Here is a 12,021-nt window from a genome sequence, read left to right on the forward strand (position 1 = left end):
TTTGAGTGACAGGAAAAAATATCTAGAGCGCACAGTTAACTCATTTTGCACCATTATTTTTTCTTTTGCTTTCCCAGGTTTTAATTGTAACTGTTTATTTACTCCATTAAAAATTATTTCCAACAAATGGCAAGTGTTTAAGAGGATTGTTAAAATTTTGCTCTATACTATTCTATGCGAAGCAGAAATCCACTGGGGCTCATTGAAGTTCTTTCTAGGTGTCTTTTCTGTAGCAGAAACCGTGTCTGAGACAAAGAATTACAAAATTATACATGTTTTGGATTTTACTTCCTCTCCACCTCCGCCACCACCATTTTCAGCTAAAAAAAGAGAGAAGGAAAGTAAAATGAGTATTTTCTGTTAATTTTAGCTCTTCTAATTTCTTCTTAAAAAGGTGTTGCTTCTATCATATGCATATTATGTGTGTTTGACCTTCTGAAAAGTGAATGTGCTTTCACTACTTGTCTGGGAAAATGGGATAAGAAACAATAACACATGCTATATATAGATATGTGTATATAGTGTAGGAGCTGATACCAACATTTCTCAAAGGACCAAACACACACTGAACCACTCTTACTGGAAAGTTTCAGTAGTTAAATATATTTAACTCTGTCCCACACATACAAAACTGAGGTATGCAAGCCATGCCAAAGAAATAAACTCTTGGATCAATATAATGTGAATCTATTTTTGAAGCAGATAATACAAAAACTTTAATTTGACCTAATTGTATAAGCCTTTATCCAACCCTGCATGAATCCCTTTGTAATTACCAATTAAGAGAGAGAGACTTTTTATGTTTGTTATCTATAGCTACTGATTCTGTTACTGTCTCTCTCAAATGATTCCACAGATGTTCATTGGTCATAGTTAAGATCCTTTCCATTTAATAAATTGCGTTTCATTTAAGGTAAGATACCAATATTAGAATTAAAACTTACATTTGAAAGCTGTGGATCACCATGTTACTAGGTCATTTTCGACCCTTTCCACCTGCATTGAAACATGTCACATAATCAGTGTCCTACCCTCTAATTTGTGGATATAATCAACATATGTTCTAACTATGTATTTTATTTTCTTAGTTTAATACTGTATTCCGTTTTACTTTCTCTTCTGAACTTTCCACTGTAGTGGTTCAGCAAACATGTTTATTTTGTTTTCTGTCTACAGATTGGCTAAGAATAGCCAGGTCAGTGTGATCTAGAGAAACCGCTGTGGTTCAGCATGTATCGAATTATTGTTTGTATGAACTGACTTAACAAACCCATGTATTTACGTGGCCTTGGTTTGACAGCGTCAGATCTGTTCTTCACAAATGTACATGGTTCATTCCAGTGCACATTTGAAAAGATGCAAAATAATTGACTTACATTTTGTGATACCAGTTATGATATGCAAAGGTCAGATCCTTAACTCCTGTGAATCAGTCTGTCCATGCTTGCCTGTGTAAGGTTCCTTTTAGGAAAATTCTTCTTTCCTTAAGTCAGTGACTAAGTGATTCCAAAATACTAATGATGTAAGGTGGTCCTAATTTCAAGTGCGAGTAGAAATACCCGAGTCTTCCTAAATGTATAATTTAATTTTTATTTAAGAACTTTATGCTTAAGGGCAAAGGATAAGACTTTACTAACTATACTCTTTGCCAAGAAAGCAAATGTATAAGGAGGTTTGTGTTTTAGGGCCTGTGTTGTTTTTGTTTTGTTTTGCTGGTATTTCTGTGAAGTTCAGATGCTAACATTCCAGTGTAAGGAAAGAGTACCTTGGTCATATTCACAACCAGCTAGTACTCAGCAATAAGTTAATCTTAAAAAATACAATATGATTAATTGTGAAAAAGTGTCTTAAAAATTAATTTGGGAGACAATGGGATGGGCATAATTTCTGTGAATGTGTGTGTAAGTGGTATCACAGCGTGAGTAAGCCAAAACATTTCTCGTAATTTTATTACAATAATAATATTTGATTCATTTTATTAAACATCTCTTTCAAAAATCTGCTTTGATTAAATAATGTAACTTACAGTACTTCAGCCACTTCATTTTTATTTTTTTTTTTTAATTTTAGGCTAGTATAATTTATTTTAGGAGCCAGTAACTCTCTAGTTCCGCTAGTGTCCACACTCTGACAGTAACTTGATGGGGTGGCCTTGAGTAGCGTCTTTTTTATGTGAAATGTGAAGAATACTCACCAGACACTGATTAACAAATAAATTATTCAGTACTGGTTTGTGTTTTAAAGATGTGAAACACACACTTAGAGTAGACTAACTTTTGTTTTTCAAACTAGCTGACAGTAAATCATTCTGTCATAACAACACACATTTTTGTTTTAATCTCTGAACCTTTCCAGTCATCTCAGCTGATTGGCAGAGCTGCTGACCTCCTGTTCCACATGCAATACAGAATAAAAACAACTGACTCATTTCACTCTTATGCTTGAGTGATAGGTTCTCAGTTTCTATACAATCAGATTCTCGTTTGGGTTATCATATGCAGAGCCATACTTTCAATTTCAGAACCTGGGCTGCCTTAGGAAGATTAGTGTTAAATTTGTGATATGAGAGAGTGTGTTTCAGCCAAGAAACTGGTGGTAGGGAGCTAGAGCCAAAAGCTTTATCTTAAGCTTGGAAAAGAAGTGGGGATTTGCACTGCTTTTTTGTGTTCCAAATGCACACTATCCATTCCCATCTCTTTTCCTTATGCTTTTCATTTTCAACTCAAACAAAGCACCCAGATACGTTTGGGGCTGATGCCATACAGAATTTTGATACATCTCTATTATTTCAGGTGATTGCAGCATTCACAGATAAGTAAGTGTTTAATTACGTTCAGTTTTAAGTCTTAAGACGGAATAAGTTTTACATTCCCTTCACTTTTGTGATGGTCATATTTTCTATAATTCTGCAGTTTAGAAGATGAGCTCGGTGTATTGGATTTGTTTACTCTTTAAAGTTTACATGTCTTCCAAGTAAAGATAAAGCTAATTTGGCTAATTCAGAACTTGCATACCACTATTATGAAGTTTAATGGCGTATTGTGCAAGTGTACTGCATGTGTGAATTTGAGAGACAGAGAATATGTTGACTGCCTTACAAATATATATAAATGAAAATCTTAGAAGTTACTTAACCTTTTTTGGCAGCTGCTTCTTCTTCCTTTTTCTTTTGTTCCTCAAGAACTTTCATCTTCTCTTCATATTCATCAGCTCTTGTTTTCCATTCAACCCTGTTGTTTTGAAGACCATCAAACATAGGTGTAATTTCCTTGTGAAACCTTGAGAATTCCTATACAAACAATTTAAATTGGTAAATTAGAAATTTGTAAACACTCATGATTTGTAAAGTCTGGATTTGTGGAAATACTGCTGCTTTGCAGAGAAAACATTAGCTTTAATTTTTCTATTAAATCTAATTCAGTGTATATACTAGATTGATTAATTTTATTTGATGTCACATTTTTTTCCAGCGCTTGTTCCATTTCTGGTTGTAGGTTTTCTGTACAAGAAAAAAAAAATTTAAAAGACATAGTGTGAGTACCTGCTGGTGCAAATTTGAAAGCATGCTCTTGGCCATGCAGTGGTGGCATATTATTGGAAATACTGTGTTGGGATAATAATGCCCGATTGTGCATAGTCAGTTAGAATGCACATTTTTAGCATCTTCCCTAATCACACATTTGATAGTCTGATTCATATAATACAATTATAACTATGATACATGGTATTTTATCATATGATTATCAGTATCAGGATATAATAAAAAAAGTCTAGTATCCTATAGTATATTCCAAGCAGATGAGGATGTATCTGAAGATGTTAAAATATGACATGTCACTTTTTTGCATTACATTTTGCAATAATATTAAAAGCTAGACAGGGATTAATAATGTTGGCATTTCAGTGCCTACAGAAGATAGAGAGTATCTGTATTTCCAGATTATTGCAAGTTTCCTGTTTCCTTTGCTGTGCCATTAACTGCTTTCTGTAACCATCCACATCTTGCATACTTAAATGGGACCGTGAAGAATCAAGCTGGGCTTTGTAACTCAGTCTTTCAAGGTAGTAACAAAATCTCAGCACCCTCAAGTTTCGCTGAGATGTTCACTTTTAATGAATTTGCTTCACATCTCTTGAATTTGCTTTGTGGGAGCAAGACTGAAAAATTGTGGCAGTTGTGATAGTTGTTTACCCTGTGACCAAGAGTTCTGCTGCTGTCCAGAATTTTTTAACTGCAACAGTTTGTCACTAATTGTGCCATCAGAACTACTGCAGCGGGAAAACAAAAAAATTATTCTTACCTTGTACACAAATGTACACACAAAATCTATGAAACCAACTTGGAGCTTAGGTAGTTCATCTCCTTTGTTTCTGTCCATCATAGGCTAGAACAAAATAGCAGTAATTTAGAATGTGTAGATATCATGCTTTTCGGTATAATGATCCAGTAATATCATGAGACATTATCTAGTCAATGTTTTAATAACAGTTAATATTGCTTAACACAGTTAAATTATTTAGTACTTACAATTGGTTGTTGCTGTAGCACAGTTCGTTCCAGGTCACCTTGCTCCCAGAATTCATTTGCAACCATGAGGGCAACCTGAATAATCACAATTCAGTGGAAGTGTCAGCAGAAAGCAGTAAATTTAAATAAATAAAAGAACAAGGCTTTCCAGAAAATGTGAAAATGTTGATTAACCAAGAACTGGCATACTACTGTTTACTACTTAATAGTATTATTAACTTTCCTTCCACAAAGAGAGGACATATTTCTTGCTAGCTGTGTTATCTCTTGAGTAGTTTAAACCAGAAACATGGAGTTTTGGTCAAACGCAATGAAATTCTACTCTATAATCCCTGTAGAGACAGTCAAGCACTTCTTTCAAAAATTAGACGCTCTCTGGTGTACTTCAGGCTTTTCCCACCGAATTATCTCTACCAATATTGCAGTGCATGCTAAGTAAATGGTAGATTATTATCAACAGGAACAAGACAATATTAGCAACATAACGGAATCTTCTAGCACCTGTAGTATGTATTACTTAGAAGGTTCCACAAGAATCTTGTTTAAAGGAACAGGATAAAGGATCTGGTTCCTTTAAGGCAAAGTGATGAGATTCAGCATGATGGCCAGTAAGTACTGAAGTACTTAGGTACAAAGCAGTGTCACACTGTATTACAGAATGTATTTTTAGTGTGTTTAAGCTACTTTGAAATGGCACCAAGATCTACAGAATAGACACAGTTAATTCAAATCATACTGTTGTTAAATCTGTACCTGAAAAATACATGAAAAATAGCAAAAGTTGGATAGCAGAAAATAATTGTGATATCTAAGAGTAGCTAAGACTGCTGATGGCATCAAGGATGCCAGTTTTAGCTGAAGGCCAAGTAGAGAAGGGTGAAACAATTGTAGAGTGGCTGGGGAGAGGCATCGTGGAACCCTTACACAGAAGGGTGACAGAAAAATAGAGGTTATTTTCTGGAAACACGGTTGAGTGCAGATACTTAAACATCTATAAAATGATAATAAGTAATATTTTTTTAAATGATCACGCACCAAATAGGCAGTAGAAGAGAGAGCAAATGCAGTATTGTCTGTTCAAAAAGTACCTACCTTACTTTGCACTTCCCACGGCTTGGTTATAGCAGACAGGTCACATCCAGTCATCATCATAGCCCTTTGAAAACACAAAACAAAACAGGAGTATAGTTAGGACAATGATTAGAAAAAAGAAAAAAAAAAGTCTAGATCTTTTAAGGAATTTAGATACCTAAGATGCAGATGGATGCATATTTTGCACATTTTGCAAAGAATGTAGACATCTATTTCTAATTTAAAATCATGGTTGTGCTCATTGTCAGACAATAACACCAAGTCTTAATTTACATATTTAGGTGCCCAAATTCTTTTAAAATCTAGTCCTAGATAACTGATTGAATAAAGAGAAAAGTATTAACCACCTACATGATGACTTCTTTTTTGGTTGGGTCAATAGATATATATTTAATTGCCTCCTCTTCTGTTTCCATTTTTTCAATTGCATCCACGATCTTTTGAAACATAGTTCTTTTCCTGTTAAAACATACCAATAAACCATATATAGTTTCTGCATTAAAAATTAAATAGAAAACCATATTTCTGATATATATGCTTTTCCAAAGTAGTATCCTAGTCACAGTAGTATGAAAGTGACACCTTCTTCCTGTTTAACTCGAACTTTTCAGGTAGCCTAGAACATACAGATTTTGCTATGTACCACTGACATGTAAAGCAGTATGTCAGAATTCCTGACAAATAACTAACTAATTTGCTAACTCTTCATATTAAACTGGGGTGACATTCACATTTCTTTAGTATTGTGTTTGTTACTTCCTGTAATATAATGAATTAGGGAAAGTGAAGCAAATACTAATAAACGTTCTTCCATTCCCTCCCCTCAAAAATCCAAAGAACCACTAAGACAGACGTGACTGAGAAGAACTTTGAAAAAATGTGTCTTGCTATTGCTTAATTTGCATTTAGAATGAATGAAATATTGGAATTACTGTTCACCAAAATTTAATAACTGCTGTTGAACAACTTACTGAATTGTTTCCTGTCTCCTGGCTTTAAATTGTCCCAGTCATAAGACATCTGGACCAAAAAAAAAGGCTCCATATATCTTTAAGGAAAATATTCATTGTAAAACAACATTAAGTCAGTAACTTGGGAACGGGATGGACGATTTGATATTTGGAGTCTTTGGCATATTTAGTACTGGAATCAGTTGACGTCTGCAGTTTTGCTTTTAAACCAGCATCTTAATTTCCATGTCATAAGCATACTCCTGTTTAGTATGAGTAACTGTAGTACAGTACACTGAATATCACACACGCACACAACCTTACAATTAGGCTACAGAATCCATACTTCTGAAATACAGTGTTGGCTGTAACAAAAAGCACATTTGAATGACCTACTAAATACTAGTTGTTATTATATATATTTATGTGTTATCTAATTTGAAAACTTATGACTGTAAGAATGTCTTTTCTAACAAGAATTAGACTTAATTTTAAATATACTCTGTACTCTGCATATAAACAATGAAAAACTACAGTTATAAATTGCATAGGATTGACATTTTTTTCAGTAGGAAGTTACACAGAATTTAGTACTTACTTGAAATACAAAGCCAAGTCAGTTGCTATTATTGCAACTTCAAATAAGTGTAGAACAGTTTCAAACTGGCGCTTATTTAGGTTCTGGAAGATGTTTAAGCTCTGCAAGATGGAAAGTTTATGAATTCAATTCCTTTTATCACACTGGCTTTGGTTTGTACTATACAGGTTGTCTCAGAATAGTATAACAAAACTGGCCAAATACAGTCCCTAAATTAATGCCACAAATGAAAAAATATTCCATTGGTAAAGATGGCCCTTATTCACGGCTAATAAATGGCTAATTAGCTGTGTGAATGGTGGGTGGATCTCAGATGCTGCCCTCAGAGGCTGCACAAATAACTAAATCCACAGTGACTCAAAACAGTTGCAAGTCCTGCTATTGCCATATATAAATTCAAACCAAAGAAAACCACCTACATAGTAAAGGAATGGCCGTTCTTCATAATTTCTTTGCAGTTCACATTCCATAAACCTAATTTTCCTAGACTTTTTAAAGCTTCATGGTGGGCGCCTTTTCCACCTGTTCACTGCCTGCAGTGCTGTTCAGGACCTACTGTGGTTAAATGCAATGGCCTTTTCCTCAGGCAAAGGGAATGAGAGCATCACACTCAGTGTTTTTCTAACTGTCCTGGTTTTGCTTCCTTCTTTCTTTGAGGGGACAATACCCGTGAGAGCACGGGGTGCAGTGACACCGCTGTAGTGAGCCTCCAGAGATTGTGACAACTGCTCCAGCAAAGAGCAGGGGTTAGTCCCTGGTACCTCACATTTGAAATAGTGCGTCGCCATCAATAAAGGTAAAAATGGTTTCTGTTTGTTTGTTGGGGTTTTTTTTAATCATAAATCTTCTGAGTTTTTTATGATCATTGTGCTACTGGTTAGTGTAAGAATTTATCCTGTGGCCTCACAAGGTCAGGAAATAGCACCACCACAGGAATTAGGAAATGAAAAATGAGGGTGGAAGTGGATGCCTGCCGTGCTGCTGCAAACAAGTGGGATGGAAGGGGCACGTGTGTTCAAGCCTTGCCTTTTAAATCTCTTATTTCCCCGCAAAATATGGTAAAGAGTTGTAAATAGTCTCTTCCCTTGTAGCCAGGGCAGAGCCAGGCTCCGCTGAGGGAAGGGTGGCTGACCCCTGCCAGCGGAGCAGGGCTCCACGGGGCAGAGGGCCCTAGTGGGCTGCGCTGCCGCCATTTTGTTGAGCCTGAGGAGACCTCCCCACAGCTGCTGGGGAAGCGCAGCTGAGGGCGCCTGCCTAATTCAGGGAAGATCAGTAATGGGAGCTGCAGCAGATCCTCATGATATGGCCTCTGTGGTTTTAGCAAGGTAAGGTGTGTGGGGGGTCTGGCCTGGGGATGAGGGGGCTCTCCATAAGCTGCTCCATTCCTTTGCTCCTCAGCTGCCAGAGCCAGCAGCTGAACTCAGACCTCCTGAACCAGGGACAGCAGTTTGATTACAACATTTTGTACATATGTAATTGTATTTTCTGCTTTGGTTTCAACATCAGCTGTTTTGTGAAAAAGGTGTAAAAAACCTGAGTGTGAGTGAGACCCAGAGGAAAAGCTTTTCTGTCTTGAGTGAGTCTGTTTCTGGTGGAATTACTGATGTTTGTCTAAAAGTGGACAATGCATTTGACCTAAGCTTCTGAATTTTAGCATAAGTTCTTAATCTGGACCTAGGGGAATGAATGAGACATGGTGAAATTTGGAACAACATAACTTAATTGCATCTTTTGTGTTGATCAGTGTGAGCAGAAGGTTCATGCAGACGTACCTCATCTTGCAGTAGGGTTTTACTGTACTCTAGGTGATGCCTTTCTAAAATGGAAGAGCCGTGAAGTTTTGCCAGTGGAGCAGCTGACCTGTTGAAAAAGAAGCAATTCTTTATAATATTTTGGAGGCTATGTTTTTGATTCAGGATTCGGATTTTTTTGATTAAAATGCTTATGATCTTCATATTCAATATTTTATTCTGTATATCTTAACCATCGGTATAATATAGAGCAAAAAAGAAAAAACTTGCTTGCCTTCACTCTTGTGACTGAGTAATGATGGAAATTGGAGAGCACTGGATGTTCAGTGTCCACCAAAGTCAAAAGCATGGTTAGATGCCTCACAACTCAAAAACTCTTTTTTTAAAAACATGCCTCTGTTTTGTCTTGTATGTTCAGTTTTGTTGTTTGTTTAATTTACACACCTTCTGTGTACCTTAAAAACAACCTTTATGCATCTTTTAGTATTTATTGTGTGGCACAGCTTTTGAACTCTTGTCTGTCTATAATGACTGTGGGCCACGTCCCCTGTGATTCTAACTTACTGTAAGTTAAATCTAAGAATTAAACTCTAGCCTAATGGAGTTTAATTCCTCTAATACCCTTGGGCTCCTCCCCTCCCCCAAAATCACCGTTTTGTGGACTGCACAAGTCCTGACAGCTCAGCTGCGTTCAGTCTTATTACAGAGCTCAAAGCATTCCTCTAACATTGGGCTAAGCTTCAAGCGCAGGAAATTCTGCGTCAGTCTACGGTAGTGAGAGGAAGGGAGAAGTGTCCTATGTACATAGGCTCCAGGTGGTTCTGCGTGTTTGGAAGTGTATTTTCCTGCTTTCTTCCTTTGGCTAATAACTCCATGCCTCAGATAACCCAAGGTGGATTGCTACATGCTACCTATATTTTCTGACTTGTGATAAGGACTCTCGTGGTAAAGCCTGATAACTTTTATAAATAGCTTTATTGCATGTAGGAAGATTTAAAACCTCCCTAAACTTACTTGGATGAGAGTCCATCTGCTGAATAAGAATCAGCATCTGTCATTCTCTCTCTCCTACGTCACATGGAGAATCCCTGAGAATAATCGGAAAATCCCCTCACGTCACTGCTCTAGCATGTGGACTGAAACACCTCTCTGGGGAGAAGTGTATCCAGGGTCATTGTCAGAGGATGTATCATTCTGGAGATACAGTTGGTGGGAAACTGTACTCATAAAATTATGGTTATAGTCTTCTAGTACACGTGACATTCTGAGAAACCTGCGTTCTCCAGCTAGCACATAGAAACAAGTCCTAACATAAAATGTAAAAAGACTAAATGGTAGATTGTTCACTCCTCAGGAGAAGAATGGGTGTCACCATTATATGTAATGTTGTAATAAAAAGGTAAGTTTAAAATAAATTAATATTGTTTTATAATAAGCATCTACTAATTAATATTGTTTCATAACAAACAAGGGAAAAATCACAAAGAAATCCTTTAGAATATTTTCTCAGAACAAAAAGGATTGTGAATTGCAAAGCTTAACCTCATGATGTGTAGCTTACTGGCATGCAGACCCTGCTGCAGAACACAAACTTTTTAGCTCAGAATCCTGTATAACATGAGGAGATTACACCTCAGGACAGGACCTCCATCAGTCAGTAAACTGAGGGGGATGGGGCGGAACAACTGAGCTAGTCAAATCGTACTGTAGAAAACAGAGAAAAAGAATGCATCTTAAATCCTGTGTTCCTCTAAACTGGCCCTTGTCTATGTCTATCCCGAATACCTCTCCAGAAAGGTGCTTATGACCTGTCTTGAAAAAAAGTAATCCAGTTAGGGATTTTAATTTACTATTCTCATTTCTTTGTGGCCTCATGTGCATGAGGCTCTGCGACAATCCAATCATTGCAAGATCTTACTCTCTCTTAAAAATGAATGGCAGCTCTAGGAGATCCTTCTAAGATTCCACTTTTGCATTTTGTCTTTGTGTTTCAGTTGTCATGGCAAATGCTCTGAGGCAGAAGTCTTCTGTAGGATAAATGTTCATTAATGCCAGATGAATATATACCTTATATTTTTGCAAGTTTTGACATGTTTTTTTCATTTGCCATTAAAAATAATACATATCCATATATTTGAGGATTTGTACTTACTTCATCTGATACAAGTTATTGGTCCCTCTGTGATCAATGTCATGGCAGAAAGCAGCAGCAACCATGGCAAAGGCTTCTAGATCAGTGTAGTATTTCTTTATTTTGCCTGTCTATAAAAGAAAACAGACAATTCTGAGTGTGCACCTCCCAGAATTTTCCTGTTGGAATTGAAAGGAAAACTAAGTAATGAATGTAAGTTTAATATTAGCAACATTACCATGAGCAGAGTAAACATTGTTTGTCCCACATTGAATCCATGTCGCCAGTTATGGTAAGTGATATCTCGATAACCCTTCCTGACTGTGTACATCCATCTGGTAAGGACCTATTACGAACAAAAGTGATTAAGACTGTGCTGTTAATTGAAACAAAATAATGGAATTCCTATAAAGTTATTGGAATATACTATGAAACTACTGTAATAATGTGCAAGTTCTATGAAAATAATTGTTTTTCCTTGAATTAAACATGGAAACAGCACACTGTTCTTATGTAAATTTGATTGATTTAATTCCTTTCATAGCTCACACAATTTCAGGATTAGTTTTAAGTCTTTATGACAAATACACAAATGTTTAATTAAGAAAGGAAGTTTGCTACCCATACCACTAATATTTTAGTATTGCCTACTTCTATATTACAGTACCTACAATGAGGTATTTTTCTTCTATCTTAAAATAAATATAAACAAGACAAAATAAATCAGACCTCAGCTGGGACTTTGAACTTTTCAACAACATTTATCTCAAAGAACAGTCGTATTCCACAAGTTATCAGGCCATGCTCTGTAACAGGAAAGTCACTGAAGCGGAATTCATACAGTTCTAAATCTTTTGGATCAGGTAATTCTTCTTTCTGTTAGGAAAAGTCAAAAACACAAGTGTTTTTTTTCTGGCAAGCACAAAGTTGGGAAAACTTTTTTCTTTTCTGGCTTCAGTAGAAACATTGTC

General features: G+C 36.3%; 1 protein-coding gene across 1 annotated transcript in view; it reads right to left on the reverse strand.

Annotated features, from left to right (window-relative positions):
* Positions 1-258: 258 nt before the first annotated feature.
* Positions 259-12,021, reverse strand: part of PDE6C (phosphodiesterase 6C) — a 29,368-nt gene continuing 17,605 nt past the window's right edge. Inside the window, exons 12-22 of the mRNA XM_074590134.1 lie at positions 11,780-11,926; positions 11,289-11,396; positions 11,072-11,181; positions 8,941-9,028; positions 7,169-7,269; positions 5,972-6,079; positions 5,621-5,684; positions 4,529-4,603; positions 4,302-4,385; positions 3,136-3,289; positions 259-320 (exon numbers count right to left, since the gene is read on the reverse strand). Coding sequence (XP_074446235.1) covers positions 259-320; positions 3,136-3,289; positions 4,302-4,385; positions 4,529-4,603; positions 5,621-5,684; positions 5,972-6,079; positions 7,169-7,269; positions 8,941-9,028; positions 11,072-11,181; positions 11,289-11,396; positions 11,780-11,926 — 1,101 coding nt within the window. The remainder of the gene's footprint in view (positions 321-3,135; positions 3,290-4,301; positions 4,386-4,528; positions 4,604-5,620; positions 5,685-5,971; positions 6,080-7,168; positions 7,270-8,940; positions 9,029-11,071; positions 11,182-11,288; positions 11,397-11,779; positions 11,927-12,021) is intronic.

This window comes from Larus michahellis, chromosome 6 (assembly GCF_964199755.1).
Source record: "Larus michahellis chromosome 6, bLarMic1.1, whole genome shotgun sequence".
In the NCBI taxonomy this organism is placed as follows: domain Eukaryota; kingdom Metazoa; phylum Chordata; class Aves; order Charadriiformes; family Laridae; genus Larus; species Larus michahellis.